The 26,074-nt window shown below is 48.8% G+C and overlaps 1 protein-coding gene across 1 annotated transcript; it reads left to right on the top strand.

Moving 5' to 3' along the window:
* Positions 1-987: 987 nt before the first annotated feature.
* On the top strand, positions 988-24,130 carry LOC119392846 (uncharacterized). Its single transcript, XM_037659789.2, has 4 exons — positions 988-1,131; positions 3,793-3,948; positions 19,680-19,832; positions 23,897-24,130. The coding sequence occupies exons 1-4, from the start codon at positions 1,105-1,107 to the stop codon at positions 24,044-24,046; spliced, it is 486 nt and encodes a 161-aa protein (XP_037515717.2). The 5' UTR covers positions 988-1,104; the 3' UTR covers positions 24,047-24,130.
* Positions 24,131-26,074: the final 1,944 nt, after the last annotated feature.

Raw genomic sequence — 26,074 nt, 5'->3', positions numbered from 1 at the left:
CGTCGAGTCTACCGTCACACGCTTATATATACACGTAGTGGTTTCAAAACGTGTTTGAGTGAGCCTTTAATGGTAACAGCGGTTGCCCTTCAGGAAGCTCAACAGCATGCTTTGAACTCACTTTCGGTCCGAGTATACGGAAGCAAGCACCGCGTGATGCTCTGTACGCGAAGACCGCTCTCATCATGGCAGATTTGGAATCACCGAAAAGGATGCTCCGCTTTCCCAGCGCAAAAACGCCAACTGTCATCGCACGAGAGGAGCTTCCGCGAAGCCCTTTCTAAAGCATGCGTCGCATCGGAATACGAGGGCTACGGCCTCGAAGTGGCCACGAGGAAATTCCTGGCAGGCGCCTACTCGGCCAACGTGCTCGCCTCGATGCTGGAAGCGTGCGGCATAGAAAGATCCATGGTAGATTTCGAGAGGTGAGCTCATGGGATGGCAAACTCAGGTCCTCATGGTAGTTGCCGTTTTATTTCTCAGTTTACTGCGGCTCCAGTTCAGTTCCCCTCATGAGGATTCATTGTGAAATTTGCAGCACGCATAGGGACACAGAGAAGAGAGACAAACGAGGCATATCTGTTGTCTTGAGCCCGCAAGCAGCTGCCAATTAAATCAAATTCTGCGGGTTTTATTACGCACGTGCCAATCAGGGGCGTAGCCACAAATTTTTTTAGGGGGGCTCACCATACTTTATGTACGTTCGTGCGTGCGTTTGTATGTGTGCGTGTATATATACGCAAGCAAAATTGAAAATTTTCGGGGGGGGGGGGGGGTGAACACCCCCCCCCCCTTTTGGCTACGCCCCTGGTGACAATACGCCAGGATCTAACGGAGATTTTCGGACACGAAGAAGCAGGATAACTTCACACTGCACTGTTCCGTGTTCTAATCGCTTCCACTACCTTCATACACTCTGTGTGAAGTGTGAAGTTATGCGAAGTTGACTGCGTTGCTTCAAGTTAGACGCTTGATGGTGATGTGTAATGCAGGGTGTCCAACTACCAGGAGGTTGGCACGCTGACGCATCTTTTCACCGGGATTCAAAGGAAGGGCGTTCCGCTCCCAGAGGACACCGATTCCGCCAGAGCCAACCGTAGGCGAATGGTCACCGTCGCTCAGCTACAGCAGGTATATACGTACAGTGCAGGCCCGTAGCCAGGGGGGTGCCCTAGGGGCCCGGGCACCCCCCCCCCCCACCGAAATTCTGATGGAGGGGGTATTTTACCAAAAATAAATAATAAAAATAGCTATTTTTCTGAACTAGACAAGGCCTTCAGCAAGTTCTCCCCCCCCCCCCTGAAAAAGGTTCCTAGCTACGGGCCTGGTACAGTGTATCCTAAATAACGATGCTGTTCGTTATTGCCTTATGACAGGGGTCTTAAGCTCACCTCAGCTATGGGGCCACGGCCACGTAATTGCTGCCCGCAAGGGGGGGGGGGGGGGGGGGGGGGCGTGTTCGAACAATATCTCAGCTAACATTGCCATTTCATAGGAGGAGGCATTTCCCATATCTCATATATGGGTCATGTTTCTGAACGGGATTTGACGTCAGGATTCGAGAAACGTATAGATACTGATCTCTAGAATGACTGAAATCCGGACGCCGATACTGAAGTAAAGATGTTGCGTTCCACGGTGACGTTTCAACACGCGGTGACCGCATGGGGTGCCTCACAAAAAAACTGCTTGAGACCAGTTATGTCTGTGTAGCTCATGAAGAAAATAAAAATAGACGAAACAGTCATGTGTGGGCCGGACCGCTAGCGATAGGTCCGCGAGCCGCAAGCGGACCACGTGTTTTTAGACCCCTGCCTTATGGGCACGTCCGCGCCCTATCTTCTTAAGGAGGTCCTGCAACACTTTTTGAGCGTGGTCGGAAAACGCTGCCGATCGGTAGTCGAGGCTCCTGAAAACACGCGAGCCGAACATTAATATGTAGCGCTGCACGCGGCCTGGGATTTACAATAAATTGTCAAAGTCAGCTAAAAATCGCTTCCTAGCTAAAAATGCTATTTACTAAAAATCACTGCGTCATTGACTGAAGTTCCACTTTATTGGCTGATTTGAACATGGCGCGCTCGGTAGTTACTGCGACCGCCGCGGGAGGCCGCCACTTGCCCGCGCGCTATCCGCGTGGTCGTACTGAAAGTACGCCGCGCGTTCGAAGAAAACAAAAAAATATAAAAAGTGCTCAAGGTCAGGCGCGCGTGACGTACCTTCATCTCCCGTGCCATCCTCCCTGCTTAGCTTCCAGCGCTTTCGCCGAGACAGGAGGAGAAAGCAATTACAGCGTGCGACGAATCTGTAACTGCGTTCGTACTGGACGGATTCCAAAACTTTTTTTTTGCGGTGGTCGATTCGTGAGGCATTAGGCTCCTTCAGTGAAGCCATTCCATGGCTACTTCGAAAAGTGCCCCCCCCCCCCCCCCCCCCCCTGCCCCCTAGGGCCCCTAAGTACTTGCTATCACCATAGTTTTGGATGTGCATTCGTGCGTGCTGTCTATCCCGTGAGTCTTCTATTATGAGGCGCACCATGTCCGTTTTCTCCAACGTTAAGTTCTTTACTAAATACAAATAATTCAATCACCGTGACACCAGAGCGCTTATCGCCATCATCAGGATATCGATACAACGGGACATTATGAAGCGTGATGACAACTTCTTCTAAACAATCCGTTGAATAAGTATTTCCTGTTTCAAAAGCAGATATAATTCACTAACATTGAAGACCAAACGTACACACACACACACACACACACACACACACACACACACACACACACACACACACACACACACACACACACACACACACACACACACACACACACACACACACACACACACACACACACACACACACACACACACACACACACACACACACACACACACACACGGGTTAACGGGGCCCTGCAACACGTTTTTAGCATGGTCAGGAAACGTCGCCGTTCGGTAGTTTAGGCTCCTGGGAACACGTGATGCAAACGTTGTAGCGCAGCAGGCGTCCTGGAATTTACAAATTATTCTCAAAGTCAGCTCGAAATCGCTCGCTCTTCTCTCGACAAATCATAAACTTAAATGACCGCGATATCAACCCAATGTCTACGGCCACCGGCTGATTTGAGCATCGTGAGCTGCATAGTTACCGCGGCGGCCGCGGCATGCCGCCACGTACCCGCTCGCGCGTTCGTAATCACCCTACGCATAAGCGTGCGCAGGGTTCCCCTTCAGGGGGGGCGAAGGTTCGTCGCAGCGCCCCCCTCCCGATTATGTCAATGTATGCGGCTGCCTTTGCGCCCCTCTTCTCGCCCCCCCCCCCCCTACAATGTATAGGGCTGACTTTGCGCCCCCCCCCCTTCTCGCCCCCCTGCCCCCCCCCCTCCTGCGCACGCCTATGACCCACGTAAAATTCAGCGCGCTCGCTCGAACTTAAGCAGAGAGAAAGCGCTAAAAGCGCGCGACAAGTCCCTGTAACTCCGCTCGTACTTGACGGATTCAGAAAATTTTTGCGGCAGTCAATTATAGAGGCAATAAGCTCTCTTACTGAATCCATTCAACGAGTACTATAGAGAAAATGTTGCAGAACCCATTTACGGTCAGCTCATCGTCTGTTGCATTGTTATGACAGAAACTTGGTAACCCACTATAGGAACATTATTTTATATGAACGATTGGAGAAAAAAAGTTATTGTTTCTTTTCGAAAATTCAATATTAGATTCACTATACTGACGCTATTTTGATCGTATTTGATCTCAGAAATTACTCAACTTTCAAACCACATCCAGATCGCGCAGGAGCTTCACAACGACATAGTGACCACCAGGCCTGATGACAGCGATAACTTGGAAGAGATCAATTCAGCGAACAAGCTCAAAACGCTGCTGGCCAATGCATTGTTATCGCTGGCGGTCAAGACTGTGACTGACACTGCTGACATAAGGGTGAGTATATGACCTCCGACCGACGCACGTACGCGTTTGGTCGGCGCATATCTGGCTACATCAAAACATCCTTCATGGGTCAGCGCCCGTCCGTGCATTTCCCACACAGTTAATAATTTCTCTCGAACCTTAGATATGCGCTGAGATGAAGCATATTTTTCAAAGCAGACATCTGAAGGACGATATATTTCCTTAAGTATACGTTCACATGGACAATCCACCAACCGATCATCCTCCTGAATCTTTTCGTTTAGCTAGTCATAGGAGTGCGCAGGGTTCCCGATTAGGAACGGGGGGGGGGCAAAGTTTTATCGCAGTGCTCCCCCTCCTTTGGTAGAGTCCAAATCACAACATGATTCAAACTGGGTGAAAAAAAAAACAAACTAACATGAAGCGATGACGTGCTTCTATAGTGGCCTGCCTTTGGTCCGTGGCTTTCCGAGAGTAAAGATGGAAGTAAACAGTTCCTGGAATTCAACATGGAAGCCTTCGGCTACCATTATTGTCAGAAACCCGTGCGGCCATAACCCTGCTCTTTAAACAATGTCGAGACTGTTCCGACACCCCCCTCCCCGCGCTCACGCCCTTGTCTCTACATATATAACCATCTGGTCTCTGTGATAGTGCAGGTGCTGGGCACGTTCTCACGAAACCTGGAGCGCTTCTCGTCTTCGTACTTCGACGATGCGGAGGAAACAGAAGCCGCTGAGTACACGCCGATCGTACGGCAGTGGTACCGCCACCGAGTGTACAACGTGGAAGCGCTGGCCAACGCGTTCGAGTGTTTGCAGCTCCTGGCGAGAGCCAACGTAGTGGAACTTTACGCAGCAAGACAGTGCGCCACCAACCTCGCCCTCGCTATCCAGGTAGATGAAAACTGAGCGTTATAGGACGCGTAGGATGGTATACCAAAGTGTATACTGTATGCACGTTTAGAACACCGTCTGAAATTTACATAGAGCACACGAAAAAAGAAAAGAAGGTACAGAACACAGTCTTTGGATTAAGCTTGAACGAGGCAATATATGCTGCTGTTGATCATAACGTAGTAAATGCAACATTGTTCAACATTAGTCGACAATCTGAAAATATATATATACATATACATAAAAATTTAGGAGCCCTTGTCCCATCGAGAAAATGGGGGCGAGCGAAGCTTGGCGTGTGCTGCCTGACGTTGTACTTATTATTCTTTTCTTCTTTTTCTTTCTTTCCTTCTTTCGTTATCTTTCTCTCTTACTTTCCTTCTTTCTTTCCTTCCCTTCTTTCCTTCTTCCTTTGTTTCTTTCGACCGCACGCACTGCGCAATGCTCCCTCCTGTTTCCTTCCTCCACGCCGGGAATTGGAGTTTCATCCACGTGCCTAGCAGCGCAGCACTTCAGTTGCTACAGGCAACAACTACAGTCATGCGTCCATATCCTGGCAACCATGAAATGTGGCAGTGCGAAATGACAAGTCACTTCGATCAAAGGTCAGACAATTGCCGTATCGGAAACGGTTGATCGCCGCGACAAACCCACGATCAGGAAAATGGGCGTAGCCAGAATTTTTTTTTCGGGGTCGGAGGTGGGGGGGTGCCAGGTACCATGGTCGTAGCCAGGGGGGGGGGTTGAGGGTGTTGAGGGGTGAAAATGGGGGGCGCCCCCCCCCCCCCCCACTCCCCGTGCGCACGCCTATGCTTATCATATATATAGCTTTGTAGCTTTATGTACGGGTGAGCGTCGGCATCCGTCCTTGACGGGTCTATACCACGACCTCCTCAGGGAGCTCTTGGTCTATACGTACGGTACTGACCTACATAGGCGTATCTACCGGGGGGGGGGGGGGGGGCAAGGGGGGCGCTAGCCCCCCCACAGGGAAATGTTGGGGGGCGGAGCCCCCCCACTTTCGACAGTGGTTATTGTCGGCTGCAGACTGGGAAACTAACAGGTCAGGCAAATTTTTACTTGAACGCAGCAATAACGTAATTTTCTAATAAAATTTCTCCTACGATTGTACTGTGACGACTGTTCTCCGTGTGTCATGACCACGCACTGTAGGCTACCTGCCGTGCGGGCTGCCTATTCCACGCTTGTGCGTCTTGCGCTGGAGCATTGCAGAGGAGGCTATCGCTCAGCAGGTGCTCTATAACATTACAGCAATCTGTCATGATTTCATTTTGTCCTGCCTGGCCTGAAATTTAAGTAATCCGCGACGCAAATATGGGCGGGTACCAGTAAACGTTTTTAGCCCGATCAAACGCTCTCCTTTTTCAGTTTCTTGAAATTCAGTTTCTTTGAAAACGAATAGCATCGCCAATGCTCCACATTCAAGCTGCTGTGAGCTGATTAGTGTGCAGAAGTGTCCAGTATTTTAGTTGTGCCTAGCCAGGACAGCTAAAATAGATTCCCACTTTAGTCTCCGATCAGCCTGCTTCGCTTGGCTTATCATATGGTAGCCTGCAGCGATCGTGGCGGCTTGCAACAAGGCAGCGCACTCGAGTACATTGACACGGCCGCTTATGTAGCGGCCGTGACATTGTGAAGCCCAGCTTTCAAGTTTGCCCAGCTACCTCACCGGAGAGATGATCAGCGTCCACGCGTTTTTCTGCACTAAGAAAGCTGCCTACCTGCAAAGGATCGTGTCTGTTCCTAATAATGTTTATTTCTCTCTCTACCTCTTTGTCATCAACGATGAGTTCACAGAGAGCTGTACACGGGCAAAAACAGCTCAACATCGTTTACTACAACTGAAGAGAGATAAATAGGTGAAAAGGAAGAGGCAGGGAGGTTAACCTGGTGCGAGTGACCGGTTTGCTACCCTGCACAGGGGTGGGGATATAGGGGTCGGAAAGAGGAACTGAAAGTATCGATTATACACATATGAATCCATCTCGCCCACTGCTATAAGGAACCGCTGTCAATGTGATTGGCGGGCAGCCTTCTAAATTACGTTCAGAAAGAGACACTGTCTTGCTATTCCGAAAGAAATGAGTTATTGTTCAGCACAGTAATGTGCTGCTTATTGTGCACACTTCATTTTAACGCCGCGAGCTTTCGCAGACTTGTGACTTCGCGTAACAAGGAGGCGAATTCATGGCACATTGAAAATTTTGACGAATAGCGAAGAACCAATGACAAGCAATGCGCCGTCGTGAAAATAGTTCATTATTATTATTTTTTTACGAGCGTGGTATTTACGCGGTGGATCCTTTACGCGTCATTTGTTGCATAGTTTTACGAGCAGGTGCTGTGAGCATGACCCAGAAAATTTCAACCAATCATTAACAGCTAACGACCTATACGGAAGGAAACAATGCGGGGTAGCTTAACGTTATAATCGCCAACATTTTTTCAAGGAAGATTTGAGCTTACACAGTTTACGTATAGGCTATTTACTTGGAGGAACCGGAGGGGAGGAGTAAAGGGCCACTTCACTGCTTTTCCGTCCAACCCCCACCTAAGCTGGGTAAAGTAGGTGGGCAAGGAACGCCACCTAGTACATAAATTCGTAGTCATTTATAATCTTATAACTATACACAATCAGCTCAATGTGGTTTGCTTAAGTATTAGTCGACTGAACTTGGTCTTCTTCTTAACAAAGACTTTATATTAGAGGGCTCTAACAGTAAATAAATTGGCAGTCGGCTTATCCTGAAAACTTTTGCGAAGTTTCTTGCTTTGTCAGCCACATGTTTTGTTTAATAAGTGAGAATTTAAGGTACTAGAGTCATAGCAGGTTCTTCATGCTCATCGTATCTACAACGCCAAACTAAGACTGGGAAGCTTGCTGTTGAATGCTGAGATGATCAGGTTAAATTTGGATGTACTTTTTAAACTTCGCGGTAATATTTCCAAAATGTTATTAAACACTGCTGTGTTGTCGCGGTATATATAGGGCGGCTCAGCCTGCACAATCTGTTTGTGGAGGTTCTTCCTTCATTTAAAACAAACAGTTTTCGAAAGCAGGTCATCTGACCGGCTCTATGAATATAAAGCGTCACCTCAAACTTACACACACACACACACACACACACACACATCACACACACACACACACACAACACCACACACACACACACACACACACACACACACACACACACACACACACACACACGCACACACACACACACACACACACCACACACATATAGATATATATATGCCATAGCAACCTCATTATCCGGTTACGTAACTTTTTCACCGAGAACGCAATATCAGGTACGTGGATCAGCAGCGCCGTATACATATATATAATATATATATATATATATATATATTATATATATATATATATATATATATATATATATATATATATATATATATATATATATATATATATATATATATATATACGGCGGACAGAGTGAGCGACACAAGCCACCCCATCCCCACCCGCGAACGAGTAGGTACGCCACTGCTGACCCACGTACCTGATATTGCGTTCTCGGTGAAAAGTTACGTAACCGGATAATGACTGTTGCTATGGCACAGTTGTGACCGCTGACTCATATGTACACATCACTTGAAAACTCTTGCTGCGTGCGTCCCCAGCTGAATAATGCGAATTCAGATGCAGCACTAGTGCCGCGATGGAACGGTCGTCTTTTGTGCTGTCGTTCAAGCGCGGCCGGGACTCAGACAATATCAGGAGAAAATAAAAGCAGAGCGCTTTTATTTTCAGACGATGCACCAACTCGCCCAGCAACGCATTCTATTAAGTATCAGGAGTCCGGTACGCCCAACATCGAGACGAAGGGGAACGAACTCGTATATCGTGTGAGTGCCGTCACAGACTCGCTGCGTGCACGCATTCCATTTGCGCAAAACACATACGTGCATGCACGCCACTGTGCCAGTGATAGATGTGCCCCATTCATATATCTCGCTACATCAGCTGTGCGTGGCGGCAATATGGCAGCATGCGCCAGCTCATTTCTCAAGAATGGCACATTAACTTTGCAAGGAATTTCATCCATACAACAACTAATCATAACGTTGCGCGCTGTCATATGTTATACGATACATTCGCGTCAGCGACTAAGCCAGGTGAATCTGTGCTAGTGTTAAATGCGAAGCATTTCTTAGCGAAATTCTGCGACTTTGAGCGTATCTATCTATCTATCTATCTATCTATCTATCTATCTATCTATCTATCTATCTATCTATCTATCTATCTATCTATCTATCTATCTATCTATCTATCTATCTATCTATCTATCTATCTATCTATCTATCTATCTATCTATCTATCTATCTATCTATCTATCTATCTATCTAGCCGCCTACGACTTTGTGCTCTCCTGGCCGTTTCGTTAATCGGATGTATACCAAAATTGGTATGACATAACATGACCGTATTACGAGCATAAATAACAGGTCATAACTTGAAAATCATGACATGCATGTCATGAACAGCATGATTTACATTACACGGCCTTGGGGCTCTTGCGGCCGTGCCGTTAATTTCATGTATGCCAAAATCAGTACGGCGTGACAAGAGTTCATGACGAACATAATGACAGGGCCTAAAATGCAAATCATGATACGCATGTCATGTGCAGCATGATTTACATGACATGGTGGTCTCGGGGCGCTCGCGGCCGTTTAAATGAATGGATATATACGAAAACTGGTATGACGAGACATTTCTGTATGATGAACATAACTGACACGTGGTAACATGAAAATCATGACATGCATGTCATGTACGACATGATTTACGTGACACGCTCATGGCGCACTCGCGGCCGTTTCGCTAGATTGATATACACCAAAATTGGTATTGAGCAATATGACTGCATGAACATGAATAACAGGTGGTAACGTGAAAATCATGACATGCATGTCATGTACGACATGATTTACTTGCCCCGCTAATGGCACACTCGCGGCCGTTTCACTAGATTGATATACACCAAAATTGGTATTGCGCGATGTGACTCTATGAACAACATGAATAAGAGGTGGTAACATGAAAACCATGACATGTATGTCATGATTTACATTCCACGCTCATGGTGCGTTGGCGGACGTTTCGCTAGCTTGACATACACCAAAGTTCGTATTGAGCGACGCGACTGTATGACGAACGTAAATGAGAGGTGGTAACATGAAAATCATGACTTGCATGTCATGTACGACATGATTTACATGCCACGCTAATGGCGCACTCGTGGCCGTTTCGCTAGATTGATATACACCAAAATTGGTATTGCGTGTCGCGACTGTATGACGAACATAAATGACAGATGGTAACATAAAAACCATGACATGCATATCATTTACGGCATGATTTACAAGCCACACTCATGGTGCACTCGCGGCGGGTTCGCTAACTTGATATACACCAAAATTGGTATTGCCCGACGCGACTGTATGACGAACATAAGTGACAGGTGGCAGCATAAAAACCATGACATGTATGGCATGATTTACATGCCACACTCATTGTGCACTCGCGGCCGTTTCGCTCGTTTGATATACACCAAAACTGGTATTGGTGATGTGATTGTATGACGAACATAAATGACAGGCCCTAACATGTGAATCATGTTCTGCATGTGATGTACGGTATGATTTACATGACACCGTCATGGTGCGCTTTCGGCCGTTTTGTTAACTGGATATAAACCAAAATTGGTATGGCATGACACGAGTGGGTGGTAAACATAAATGACAGGTCATGCATTGTTTATACCAGAAAATAGGTTTCATTAGCATGGTATATACCAGATTGTGCATGCATGCGTGCATGAAAACGTGCGATATATGGTGAACTAGATGCCACGGCACGAATGATTTCATTTGGCTCAAAGACAAACAATGCGATGTATGCAGCTTCTTGCTGGCTGCTTCGCATTACATCGATTCCCACAGTGCGTGGGATCTGCCGAATTTTTTCGGTGCACGTGTTCGGCGAGGCTTATTTATGTATACAGTGGCGTAGCCAGGGGTTGGTATGGGGGGGGGGGGGGGTCTTCACCCCCCTCCCGAAAGCTTAGCATTTTGTATGTATATATAACGCGTGGACTCCCGAACATACAAAATTTATAGAAGGTCGAACGTTCTCTCGCCCCCGCGATAGAAATGTCTGGTTGTGCCCCTGGTATGCTATAAGGATAAAACTACTTTTTCTCAGATTGTTCTCTTATGATTTCAGGGATGCGGGTACAGTCTCTGAATATCGACAGGCTGGAAAAGTATATACACGTATGTTTTGTCAAAATTAACAAAATGTTCATCGCGTCAGCGTTGCCGTATCGAGGTTTTAATCAGTTGCATAACTAGTTATCTAGGATTTTTATTCTCATGACAGTTGCAAGGAACTGCAGCTATGGGAACGTGATCCGCTCTCATGATGCCACATCCAGTTTCTCCCGAGACATTTCACCTTATATTAAAACGAAATACATATCATGGCAAGCAGGGGGAGAATATATGTATATAATACAGTCACGTGTTCTTTTTAACACGAAAGTGTTTTATGCCGGGGTCCATTAATACTTTAGCGACGTATTTCCGTCACGGAAATGACGTCGAAAAAATTTACACGCTCAGATGGCAAAGAAAAAGAGTTCCGTCAGCGGGCATTGAACCTACGGCCGCTCGGTCCGCAACAACAAATGCCAGGCACGCTATATCCACTGCGCCACGGTCACAGATTCTAGAGGCTTTACAAACGCGCCTTTTATATCTACCACTCTCCCGGACGGCGGGGTGGTGTTGCCCTCTGGGAGCGGTAAAGTAATTCGTCATTACTGCGGCCTCCGCGATTAACACCTGCAACGCGTTACTCGTCCGTCCCATTCGGCGCGTCTTCAATAGAAGTTGAATTTTGTCAATGCCTTAACACACCGCGAGGTGGCGATATTAGCCCAAGCGTCGTAAAATCGTTGGCCTCGCTTATAGCATCACGCTAATCCAAACCAAAAATAGCTCTGCGACGCGCGTCTGCCTCACCTGGCTGTAACACCGCGTTCCCCGCTCACGCGCTCGCCCCGAGAAAAATCGCCGCTGGGCTACCGGGGCGGCACGACGCGCTGTGCGTTTTCCTCTAGTCCGGCCATGGTGTTCAATCACATTTTAACATGCCGCGGGATGGTGACCAAGTTCTGCGTCCAATATGCGACGCTCTTCTGGCTATCACACCTCGTTCTCTGATTACGGTTTCACCGTTAACTACTACAGATACCACAAGGTTTTGTGTAATCATTTAACATGGACGTTAGTCGTCGGGATGGAGATGTACCACCAATCATCAAAGTAGGTGCATCCACGTCAAACGGTGCTATAGCTGCCAGACATCAATATACATTGTGCAAACTCTCTTATATCAATGTACAGTAAACATTCAGTTACTTCTGTAAGGGCACGCTTTACTTTCGTGTTATTCCGATTCCTATGACGGAGGGATCAGCCATCTTTTTTTCTATTTTTCGCGGGCTTTCTTTGCCGCTTGGGAAAAAATGGTACACGTGAGACTTTCTTTATCGCAAATAATCCAATGGGGGTTTGTGAAGACGCTCTCGGACTTTGCAAACCCCACGTCTTACCTAGAGGTGTGCGCCGCCGCGCCGCGCCGCGCCGCCGCCGCCGCCTGTTTCATGGTAATGCCGCTCGCGCCGCCGCTGAAGTTCCAAGAGAGATCACGCCGCCGCCGCCGCCGCCGCCGCGCAATGATTGCGGCGCGCCGCCGTTAGTCTTTTCTTTTAATTCTAATGGGGAATCTGGAAATAAAATACAGCACTTCGCCGGAGGAGCTCTTCTCGATGTGTTCATGTAATGAACTGTCCATTTCAGCGGCCGCTGAATCGCAGGAGCTCGGCGAGAAACGCGCCCCCTGCAGGGGGCGCGTTTCTCGCCGAGCTCCTGCGAACAAGAACCGGAAACATGTTTCCGGTTCTTGTTCTGCAGCGCCATCATGACATCACGAACCTTTGAAACACTCTCGGCTCAAACGATAGGGATGAAATGCGCTTCAATACAACGAGCGCAGCCCTCAGAGATCCGATTTTTGGTGCAGATGTCTTTTGATCGTGTTAGCCATCGGTTTAGGTTTAATGCGGCCACTCGTCTAACGCAGCCGTAAGGTCGGTATGCATTCTCTGCATCGTTCTCAGACATCTAGGACACATTCATATGCAAATTCAGACTTAGAAAGTTCCTGTTTCTGTGCATTTCGTCCACTCTCTTCTTACACTAGGTGGGAGACAGTGTGGGAGACACATCCGCTCTTGCTTCTGTCGCACGACTATCGTGCTCGAATAACCGATTTCGCTCCATTTTCTGCGTTTGCGACCGCGCATGCAGAGATAACAGACTGTAGCGGACAAGCGCGAAATCACGATAGGTTCAACGCTTAGTGCTGACATTGTACGCGTGCTTTATGAAGAAATAAGTGACGAGGAGATATCCCCTGTAATAAGGGTATTGAAGGTGAGAACGAAACCAATGGAAAAGGCGCCGGATTATATGATACTTCCAACGGACGCACTCTTTACAGCGGAGACGATGCAGCTTTCCAGGGAAAAGGCGAGCCCGCTTCGACGGTTTTTTGTATATTTTTTATTGTTTTAGCAACTGTATGGACACTCAGGGCAGGTTTTCACCGTCACCGTCATGTTCCGTGTAAACTCTAAATCGATAACATCGCTCCGCGCATTGTATGTTCTACCCGCGAGTAAAAGCTCGCGAGCGTTGGCAAGGAACATGGAAAGCAGAGATGAAACAAGCTGGTCATCTCCGTCACACGGAATAACGTCAACCTGCGTGCGAGGCCTGCCGTCTATTGCTCCACAAGCAGAAGGAAACGCCCCGCCCGTCATTTGCTGGGCGAAGGAGCAGGAAGGTATGCCATGGGGAGAGGAACTGCGTAACTCGAGCAGCAACTGTGAACTTTGACTATAAGGGCGTGGTCGAGAGCGCTGGCACGCGCGCTGTTTCGGCACACATCCTCCAGTGAACGGCTGTGAGTGCTGTGACCGCGCCTGTGCTACGCGCTATGATCTCACAGCTTCGCGCTTGGAGTGACGACAACATGACCGTAAACCGATCTCTCCCGGGAGCGGCCGTATTGCCACACACCAGCGTTTTGTAGAGTTGAGTGAGATCGGAGCAAAAAGAGTTAGCTGCTAGCCTTCGTTAATGTAACATTATGGCGTGTACATATCGCATTCACTGCTTCGCCCTCCCCTCCTCCCCACCACACCGCGCCGCCGCCGGTGATATTGGGTCCGGCGCACATGTTTAGTCTTACCTAACGTCAATATTTAGCAATTAAGTAAATAATCCTATTTAACAAATTAATTAGTTACAAAATATTGTGTAGTGCGTAAGGTGACTGTCAGCAATATGCAACTGATTTCACTCGCCTGCCTGTTGTAATATTGTGTTTTTTAACCTTTAGCTAAAGATAGCTGGGACACCCGTTATATATATATATATATAGATATATATATATTGTTAAGACGTTTATTGACGGCGAGATTGACGGCGACGATGCACAACGACAGAGCGCAGACTCGCAGACTCTCACGAGCACGAGCACGAGGGGCGTGCTCCCCGAGGATAGGCGAAGAGGGTGACCCACTAGGAGGCGCTTGAGAGGACGACCCATTAGAGCGTTCCAATGCTTCTCTACAATTACCCCGGGTACGAAAAGGGAGCCGCCTGGCGACCTAACAGCTGGTCACTATGAGCGGGTCATGGTAGGGCTTGAGGCGCTCCACGTTGACAATGTCGCGCCCTCGACGGCGCATGTCGGAAGATGGTTCAATAGGTTCAATCAGGTAGTTGACCGGGGATGTGCGTTCGACGACACGGTAGGGGCCTTCGTATTTTGGTAGTAGTTTGGAAGAGGCCAGTTGCAGTGGTAGGAACCGAGAGCCATACGAGCGCTCCAGGGAGGAACGTGGGTGTAGAAGTGTTGGTGGCACTGCGAATGCTCTTCTGCCGCTCTTGGTCCTGCGTAGTAAAGGTCCTGGCTAGCTCGCGACACTCCTCAGCAAGTCTGGCTGTGGCAGAAATAGGCGCACACTCCGATCGATCCGGCGTGTATGGAAGGATGGTGTCGATTGTGTGCGACGGGTGCCTGCCGTACAATAAGAAAAAGGGTGAGAAACCAGTGGTGCTTTGAGGGGCGGTATTGTAGGCGTAGGTGACGAAAGGCAGAATCGAATCCCAATTTGTGTGATCGGCGGCGACGTACATCGATAGCATGTCGCCGAGCGTTCGGTGAGGCCATTCGTCTGCGGGTGGTAAGCAGTAGTTTTGCGGTGAACAACGTTGCACTCTTTGAGGATGGCTTCGACGACTTCCGACAGGAAGACACGGCCTCGATCGCTGAGCAGCTCCCGGGGTGGACCGTGGCGCAGCATGAACCGGTGGAGCAGGAAGGAGGCTACATCGCGCGCTGTAGCCGCGGGGAGGGCGGCAGTTTCGGCGTATCGCGTAAGGTGGTCTACAGCGACGATGGCCCAGCGGTTACCAGCCGACGTCAGAGGAAGTGGCCCATACAAATCGATGCCAACGCGCCCAAACGGCCGGTCAGGGCAAGGTAAAGGCTGTAGACCTGCTGGTGACTGGTGCGTTGAAGCTTTGCGGCGCTGACAATCGATGCAGGAGCGAACGAACTTCTGCACGTAGCGGTACATCCCTCGCCAAAAGTATCGCTGGCGAATGCGGTGGTATGTTTTCGATACCCCAGAGTGCGCACACTGCGGATCAGCGTGGAACGATTCGCATATGTCAGAACGGAGACTGCGGGGTATTACTAGTAGCCACTGGCGGCCGTCGGCGTTATAATTGCGTCGGTGAAGGAGGTCGTCGCGAATGGCGAAATGATGGGCTTGACGACGCAACGCGCGAGTGGATGGTGTTGCCGATGGATCAGTGAGCAAGTCTATCAGTGAAGCGATCCACTGATCCTTGCGCTGTTCGGTAGCGATGGTGTGAATGTCGATGGAAGAAACGGCATTGTGAGACATTGAGCTGTGGGTATTGTCGTCAGGCAAGGGGGAGCGCGAGAGTGCGTCGGCGTCAGCATGCTGGCGTCCGTTGCGGTACAGCACGCGGATGTCGTAGTCCTGTAGGCGAAGTGCCCAGCGGGCGAGGCGGCCTGATGGATCCTTCAGTGATGACAGCCAGCATAGTGCATGGTGGTCGGTGATGACATCAAATGGGCGACCATACAAATAAGGTCGGAACTTCGTAAGGGCCCAGATAATCGCCAGGCATTCCTTTTCGGTGACGGTGTAATTAGTCTCGGCTTTGGTAAGCGTACGACTTGCATATGCCACGACATATTCAGGGAAACCTGGCTTGCGCTGCGCAAGGACAGCGCCAAGGCCAACACCGCTGGCGTCCGTGTGTACCTCTGTAGGGGCCGTAGGGTCGTAGTGGCGTAGTATGGGGGGCGACGTCAACAAACGACGGAGCTTCGCGAAAGCTTCGTCGCACTCTGACGACCACGAATTGAGCGGCCCATTACTTCCGAGGAGCTTCGTCAGCGGCGATATGATAGTCGCGAAGTTTCGAATGAAGCGCCGAAAGTAGGAACACAGTCCTACGAAACTGCGCAGTTCCTTGACGGACGTAGGTTTGGGGAACTCGGTCACGGCCCGAAGCTTGGCTGGATCGGGGAGAATACCGTCCTTGGACACGACGTAACCGAGTATTGTCAGCTGCCGTGCTGCAAATCGGCACTTCTTTAGATTCAGTTGCAGACCGGCCTCGCTCAAACGCGTCAAAACATGCCGCAGGCGTTGAAGATGCGTGGAGAAGTCCGGAGCGAAAACAACGACGTCGTCGAGGTAGCATAAGCATGTGTGCCATTTCAGGTTGCGCAGAACGGTATCCATCATGCGCTCAAAGGTGGCGGGCGCATTACACAGCCCAAACGGCATGACGTTGAATTTGTACAAGCCGTCGGGCGTGACAAAGGCGGTCTTCGGTCGAGCGTCATCAGCCATGGGTACTTGCCAGTACCCTGAGCGCAAATCGAGAGATGAAAAGAATTCTGCGCCTTGCAGGCTGTCAACTGCGTCGTCTATTCGCGGTAGTGGATACACGTCCTTGCGAGTGATCTTGTTAAGTCGTCGGTAGTCCACACAGAACCGCACAGAACCGCCCTTCTTCGCCACAAGAACGACAGGAGATGCCCAGGGGCTGTTAGAAGGTCGAATAACATCGCGGCGAAGCATCTCGTCGACTTGCTCGTTGATTACACGGCGTTCTGTGGGAGATACGCGATATGGACGTTGCCGCAGTGGCGGCTGGGTGCCAGTGTCGATGCGATGCGTAACGGCGGAGGTGCGGCCGAGAGAAGTTTGAGCGACATCGAAAGAAGAGCGAAATTCTTCCAACAGGCCCAGAAGCTGGGAACGCTGGACTGGCGTAAGGCTGTCAGCAATGGAGGAACCAAATACATCAGCGGGTGATGAACCAGACGTGGAAACAGCACCGAGCGTACTGGAACTGTGGCCGTGCATTTCATCTGGTTCGTCCATAACTTGTGCGTCTTCGAGGGGTTCCACGCTACCGAGACATTCCCCTTGCACCAACGTGACACTGTACGGGAATGGATTGATAACAAAAATAGAGGTGCTGCCCTGAGTGACTTGCACGGTCGCGAAAGGCACCAGCAAGCCTTTCCTCGTGCAAACACGGTCAGATGGCGAGAGGAGTGCAACGGTGTCGGAAAGACTTGCGCAGTAGACGGATACCGCCGTTGACCAGTTTGCAGGCACCTTGGTGTCGTCTTTGACATGTACCTTGCCCGCAGCCGATGGATTGTCTGCAGGCGTCCAATCAGGGAACGGTGAGAGCTCTATTTCGGCTGGTGCGCAATGAATGACGGCGTCGTGGAGGGAGAGAAAATCCCATCCTAGGATGACGTCGTGAGAGCAGGCTGGAATTATGATCAATTCGACGGCGTACAGAGCATCCTGAATAATGACGCGGGCGGTGCACACCGCTGTAGGGTGAATACTTTGGGCGCTGGCTGTACGGAGGGAGAGACCGGGAAGTGGCGTCGTCACTTTTCGCAATAATCGGCTAAGTTTGGCGTCCATGACGGATACGGCGGCTCCAGTGTCGATAAGGGCAGATGCGCGAACACCGTCCACAAACACGTCTATCACGTTCGATGGGCTTCGCTGAGGGCTTTCGCAGTTCGACAGTGTCGCAGCCCTTGCCTCGTGGACTGCGACGACTAGTTTTCCTGGTCACGTGAGACCGGACGTGGCCGCATGGGCGACAGTGAGCGACGTCGTGGAGACGGTGACCGGCGGGTAGATGTTGCGGCGCGGGACGTCGGTGACATAGGCGGCGCTTGGTCATAATAAGGTCGGCTTGATTGGCTGGGGAGGGCTGATGCGACCCGAGGCGGCTCCATGCGATTGCAGTAGCGTGCGACGTGACCGGCGCAACCGCACGCGAAGCAGATGGGGCGGTTGTCGGAAGTGCGCCAGCGGTTCGCGGGTCCCATCCATGTCGCAGAACGGGGCGGGGCATCGAATGGAGACCGAAGTTGTGGTGACGGTACAGCACTCTCCACCACTTTGTTAAGACGTTTATTGACGGCGAGATTGACGGCGACGATGCACAACGACAGAGCGCAGACTCGCAGACTCTCACGAGCACGAGCACGAGGGGCGTGCTCCCCGAGGATAGGCGAAGAGGGTGACCCACTAGGAGGCGCTTGAGAGGACGACCCATTAGAGCGTTCCAATGCTTCTCTACAATATATATATATATATATATATATATATATATATATATATATATATATATATATATATATATATATATTGGCATTGTTTATAATACATCGCCATACATACACACAAATTAGCGTATTTGTATTATAAATCGGCATATATGCCAAGTTACAGCGCGTACGTGTACTGCAGGAATTATGCCTCGTTCCGGCCGGTGCTTTTATATGTTCGTGAGCCCCACACTGTCATTGGACACTGTCACTGGGACACTGTCATTGGGAGGAACACTGTCATTGGTATGAAAACCATTTTCGATGAACAGCGAAAGAGGGTGCTGGCGATTGGAGGATCGACTGCATGCTATATATAGGGAACCCAAGCTCAAGTTTGGGCGCGACGCTCGCGCGGCTGGGCTATTTACTGGGGGCAGACGCTGCCCGCGAAGGCGGTTTGTCGCCGGATTTGCCAGCGGCAAGTACACGTGCGCATGCGCTCCTCATTCGCCCAAGAGCACTGCTAGTCAGCAATAGCTACAATGTGACACACCACAGACGCAATCCGAGAGCTCTGCGCGTGCGCGGAAGCGGGGGCGGCAGTGTTGTGGCCGTGGATGCCCCCAGTTGCGATAAGAGCAGTGGCGCCGCTCGACGTTGCTTTGGAAGCCTACTGGTACTGGGTGAAAGCGCCGAGCCGCGAAATACATGGTGACGCGCTTACCGCCCCCCGTAAAATGTTATCGGATCAAGGATCGCGGTTCCCGCGTGGGTATACAATTCTGGAATTTCAAGCGGAAATATAGCCCCGTCCCCATCGGGGCAGCAGCATATATAAACGAAAAAACTGCCATCGTTATTCCTTCTACCTGTGTACCTCACTCTGACACCCCATTCCCCACTTACTTCCGGCGTAGCCTGCATCACGAGTGTATCAAAAACGACGTTTCTGAGCGAACGCGCAACTCCCGAGAACTGCGCAAAGCGCCTTAGTGACACAGTCTGCTGTTTTTTGTTTTGTTTTTTTCCGTTAGGCAATAAAAGAACTGGATCATTTCTTGAACCGCAAATGTCATGGCCCGCATGACGACCAGTGGGCGCTTCCTGTAATGTTAGCGCAGTCAAGGTTGAACAAGGTGTCTGAAGTGCGGAGCGGTGGTTCAAACCGCGAGACTGAGGCCGAAAAGGTAAGCTGGTATGTTGGCCTTGAGCGCCTGTTCCATATCCATGTGCAAAGCGATCATTCTCAAGGAACTCCACAACGTTCTGAATAGAGCTAAATACATGCTATGAACTCTTAAAAAGAAATCATAATGAGGCTGAACTGAAAGTAGAACGAAATAAGGCGCACAATAGCTAAATTTCTTTCTTGATTTTGTAGGCGCAGAATTGTACATTAAGTTGTACCATATGTTAGCTTGCGGGTTGTCCACGGATTTACCTGACTGGAGCCAAACGTTACGATGCGCGATACATTACGGAAGCGCTGCTATACGTCATTTTGGCGGCACATATTCCGCTGTGTAGTAAATCTCCCGCCTGATCGCGGTCAGGGTTGCCAATGGTGGCTACTTTTCGCCAAATTGGCGAATTTGAGAGACCCGTGGCGACCTAAAATTATGAATGGCGACTTGGCGAATTTTTGGCGATTTTCGGCTTAGGTCTCCACTGAGTTATGTATCCTAAGATTAGTGTCTTCCCAATGAATGAGCGGCAACATTCTCTGTATTTTTCTTGGTTTTAAACCCACGAGTAGAATGTGCACATTACGCGTCATTCGGTTTGTCCGTCCTGTAACTCCTGTGCATCTCCTCAATTCGTCTATATGTAGGAGGTACTGGAACGTCTCCCGGCGACATTTTAGCAAAATGTAAGTCAGCGGACTGCCTTGAAAACCGCGAGGCGGCAGTGTCTATAAGTTTATGGCTTTAGGTGTTTTAAGCTTCTCTAAAGTTTCGCTTCTGAAGGGGCTAGACGATGGGTTGGCCACGTGTTACGACCAATTGTTCCGCCAAAGCTCCAAATGTTCTGAATCGCTTGGCGACTTATTCACTGTTGCGGTACCCCCAATTCAGCTCGCAAAGACTGCTTTGGAATAGCGAAGAGAGGCGGATACACGGCTATTTGTGCAATAAAGAATATTTATTGAGGCATTTTCCACTGTTCTCGGTGAGCGTGTGCAATGAAAACAATTGCTATATAACATTTTACATTGTCAACCTGATCATTAATAACGCGTCGGATTGACGCGCGTAGATATGGGCGACTATAAGAAAGGGTCGGTGGCGTCCGGTATCATATTAGTTCACAATGAAAAGGTGTAAGACTGCTGTAAGAATTCTGTCGTGTTACCTTCAATAAACCTTTTAATCCTTTTATTTATATAAGGGTACGTAAAGCTGTCTACAAAGAACGCTTTCATGGTTTTCGCCCAGGGTTTACCACACTTTTACCTTTGAAACGTGCGGACAGGGATGGAATGATATCATGAGCGTTTCATTCATTTACCCTCGCGCCACCACGCACATCTTGCGGCTAGTCGGAAAAGCAGCACTATATGCACTCCCATGGTGAAGCGGGCGATACGACTGGCATCGAGAAACGTCAATATAATTTCAGGGTCTTGGATGGTACTGTATTCTACGGGGCTATACGTGAGTGGAAATTTTTATTACTAGGTTTGCCAGACATATCTAGAATGGCGACATTTTTGGCGAAATTTGTAAAAAAAAATGGCGACTTTTGGCGACTTTTTGCTCGTCATTTGGCGACATGTACTCGAAAGTCAGTGGCAACCCTGATCGCGGTGTGAATATCGCAGTGTGGCGTTGGATAAGCGTTTGGGTAACACGTGTTTAAGTACGTGTTACGGAGACAGAGTGGCGCGCCGCCTCCATTCAGAGCAAAGGCTGAGGAAAAGACAATCCTGCATGCTCGTGTCTCGCGGCTCTAATATATAGTGAGTCTCCTTGCTGTAAGGCCCAGACATCGGATGACGTGGTGTGACGCCACCTGAACAGGTCAAGTAGATGCACGTCCCTGAAACTGGCTGTGGGAGGACAGGACCTGCATGATCAAGAGCTTGAGATGAGCTTTGGCTGTAGTCAGGAGATTTCACTCATGTTCCTCTCCCGCAGTTCAGCATACGTTGTTAAGGAAATGAGTCGCCACCTGAAAACTCAACTCCGTTCGGATTCGCTAGAGCGGCAGACATAGCTTTCCTTTTCATCTCATACCCCAGCACTTACGCTGCAGGCCGCCTTTTTAGACGCAAGTTTCAATAAATATTGCTGTCGTAAAACGCTGGTAGGTAAATAATCATCGCGCACTCATTTGGTTATTTATACTTCCGACTATAACGCTCGCTTGACACAACAATGTTTCAAACGCATTGTATGACAAGTAGTGTGAGCATTGACTGTGTCGGTCATCATCTTCACTTCATAATCATCATCATCGTGTTGGCTCGCAAGTGTTCTGTTTTTGGCTCGCGCGCCTTTGCTGCAAATACAACAACCGTTCCGTCGTACCTGACGTCGTCTCACGGTAGCAAGATGTTAATTTGTCACCACGCTTCTAATATGGCTCCGGTTACAAACCGTAAGCCAAATCAGTCTATTATAGGCTCTATGTACATCTCTCCTCTTACAGATGACTCTGTGGTTCAAAAAAATTCCGCAGATCTCACGCCTTGTAGGAATCGGTATTATGCGAAGCAGTCCGCGAGTAGTTCGATGCTGCATTTTTTCGCTTAGAGCCTAGCGTTGGATCGACGTGTTTTTGTAAGCCTGGTAGTTGTGTGCACATCGTGGGCGTCGACAACACTGGCGTTTAAATGGTAACTTATGGTCTGACGTGACGTCAGTACTCACGTTAGAGCACATATGTGAGTATTATCGAAATGAAGTGCACCTTACGGTGCGATGATGTGAATATCATACGTAACTTTCGTTAGCGTATTGCTCCGGGGTCGAGCAACGCTCGAATGTAGCTTGCTGAATTATAGGAAAACAAACGTAATGTTTATCAGACCGCTATAAAAGTGGAGCGAACACTGGAGCCACTGAAATTACCCTGACATGATTCCTGTATCGTAGGATTACATATGTAACGTTTATGGCTTTGTTATAAAATTAGATAGCCAGCACCACAACCACAATTAACATTGCAACGACATTACGCTTGCATATAGGGCGTTTTTCCAAAGCAGTTTCTAAACCTGGCGTGGCTCTGTGGCAGAATACCTGACTTACACAGAATGTTTGGGTTAGATTCCTGCTGGGATCATGATTTTTAATCTTTGCATTCGTCGGGCCAGCGCTGCCGATGTCAGTTTTTTCTCAACGCTCTCGCATTCAAATTACGAAGGTCTGTTCTCGATGTTCCTGGGCAGATATAAACTATCAGTCACCACACGTGTCTGCAGGAAAGGGTTTGACGACGTACGCGACAGTATTTTCACGTTATTCATGTCATGACCGGACAGTCATATTCGTCAAGTCCTCTTACCGTCCCATGGCAATTTTGGTCAACACCAAGTTAAGGAGGCGATCACGAGAGCACCCAGACGTAGGCGGCTAGCTAGCTAGCTAGCTAGCTAGCTAGCTAGCTAGATAGATAGATAGATAGATAGATAGATAGATAGATAGATAGATAGATAGATAGATAGATAGATAGATAGATAGATAGATAGATAGATAGATAGATAGATAGATAGATAGATAGATAGATAGATAGATAGATAGATAGATAGATAGATAGATAGATAACTCCCTGTCCGTGTTTTCGCACACAGAGTCAAAGAGAACAGCTCGACAGTGATACGAGAGCTGACAGATGGAGTGCTCGGATACGTGGCTGACTGCGAGGCGTCCGATGCATCTGAAGCCTTGAGGGACATCGCCTGCGGGCTGAGGATCACATGACGCCAATGTAGAATAGAACTTAGCCCCTCGGGTGATGTCACGAGCCGCACAGCGCGACGTTAAAAAGATAGATAGATAGATAGATAGATAGATAGATAGATAGATAGATAGATAGATAGATAGATAGATAGATAGATAGATAGATAGATAGATAGATAGATAGATAGATAGATAGATAGATAGATAGATAGATAGATAGATAGATGGGAACGCTCCAAGTGCCTAGCGTTCGCTAAGAAATGCTTCGCATATCAAAAAGCTTTGTACTACTATAGCTATATACTACGCACTGGCACATAACTCCCTGTCCGTGTTTTCGCACACAGAGTCAAAGAGAACAGCTCGACATTGTGGACGGCATGCGCAAAGTGATACGAGAGCTGACAGATGGAGTGCTCGGATACGTGGCTGACTGCGAGGCGTCCGATGCATCTGAAGCCTTGAGGGACATCGCCTGCGGGCTGAGGATCACATGACGCCAATGTAGAATAGAACTTAGCCCCTCGGGTGATGTCACGAGCCGCACAGCGCGACGTTAAAAAGATGCGATAGCGCTGCCAGACCTTCATGAGCTACAAAAAAATAAAAAATAAAAAAAATCCACGCATCTCCACGAAGTGACTTATGACGAGTGGGCGAAGCTCTGGGTATCGTATGGGTGAGTAACCGTACGTTACCCGAGCGTTGTCCCATATAATGTAAATTGGGTGACATAAAGTGTCATAAAGTGAAATAAAGTGACCTAAAGAGTCGACCAAAAAGCTCGGTCCTAATGTCTATGCTGAAGTCGCCGACTCGTATAAAGGGTTTGTGCTTGTAAGTGTTTTATACTGTTCTGTCGCAATTATGATTGATGTTCGTCTATTAAACCTTTTTTTATTCACATACACACATATGTTTCGACTATAGCAACGGTTTTCTGTATACCGTTACAGCGGACAGTGAGAGTCGACGACAAAGCTAGGTCCTAAGGTCTATAATGTGTACGTTGAAGTCGCCTACTAGTATAAAGGGTTTGTGCTTGTAGGTATTTTATATTGTTTCGTTACAATTATTAGTGATATTACTCTATTGTTAAACCTGATGTTTCGATTTTACACAGCGCTGTGCCGCGCGCACGGACGCCAAACGTACGGACAAGCCTCGGCCTTAAGGTGCTTCGCCTCTAAAAAGCTGTTGTAATCTGCAGCCTGTTTTCTGCTTGCAGTCTCCCCAGGGCGACCTGCAGAAACATTCAGAACAGGAAAGGTGTGCGATATATTATAATATATTGAATAGCAAATCGAACAATTTTTCCCATCCGATTCGATCCCCGCTTGCATGCAAAGAAACCGCTTCTGCCATCCAGATGCTCCATTTGTGCTTTTTTAAACGCTAACACATGCATGTATAACGGGATCATAGAATGCGAACATTGTTGCAGCTGTGAAAGCGGCTGTTCAATATTCAAAAAAACATGGCTGATCCCTCCATCATAGGAATCGGTATAACACGAAAGTTAAACGTGTCTTCACAGAAGTAGTGCTTATTGTGTAGTGATATATGAGAGCTTGTACAATGTCTATTCGTGTTTGACAGCTATAGCACCGTTTGACGTGGATGCACCCATGTTGACAGCATGTCTCTATCGCGACGACTAACGCCCATGATCATTATTAAACCGTTGTGGTAGCTGACGATGTGATATTTGGACACAGCGAATCGTGAATCCCGCGTAAAGATGATATCAACAAGCTCATAATCAACACTGGTACCCGGTATGCGCTTCTTCAAAGCGTCGTCAATTAAGGAGAGAAACGGCACGGTGTGCGCTTTCTAGTAACGGGTAGACGACGCCTGTGCTCAGGCATACATAACACACACTGCGCTTCAGCAATACGGGAGGTAGAGGTTCGTAGCCTGAGCCGCAAACGCGTGCGTCCCGCTGGCCTCTGTCTCGCAGGCGCTGCTCTCGCTCACCAAGGCACGACATTCGCCCGTCGAAATCGCGTCCTTTCTGCAACGCATATTGCAGCAGTTTTGTTAGTCGGTGCTCTCGCAATTGAAGCAGTCGGCCGCGGAGAAATCCCGTTGGTGCACGTGGAAGCTACTCCGTTGAGCCGACGCACGCCAACACGAAGCCAAAGGCAAAGAACGTAACTGCGTCAAGCGTGCCTCGGCGACGGCAGCGCGGCCAGTCTACCTCTCTGGTATCGAGACGCTTTAACCGTGACCTCCGATATCACGTGCAATCTCGGAGGGAGCGCTAGTAAGTGTCGATCGTGAAGCATTACTTCTTTTCACACCTCACAGACGGCGGCACCGCCCCGCTCCGCCCGCCGCGAAAGAGAATGTGCGAAAGATATAAGGCGCGTTCGCGCCGTGTCCAGCATCTCCCGAGTTAGCTTACTCGGTAGCGCGTCGGGCGCTTGCCGTCGCGGCCGCAACGTCGTGGGTTCGATTCCCAGCGGGGTATATTTTTCTTGGTTTTTTTCTTTCTCACCCGTTGGTGTCCATTTTATCAA

Source organism: Rhipicephalus sanguineus, chromosome 5 (assembly GCF_013339695.2).
Source record: "Rhipicephalus sanguineus isolate Rsan-2018 chromosome 5, BIME_Rsan_1.4, whole genome shotgun sequence".
In the NCBI taxonomy this organism is placed as follows: Eukaryota; Metazoa; Arthropoda; class Arachnida; order Ixodida; family Ixodidae; genus Rhipicephalus; species Rhipicephalus sanguineus.
This window is presented reverse-complemented; position numbering and strand designations above follow the sequence as displayed.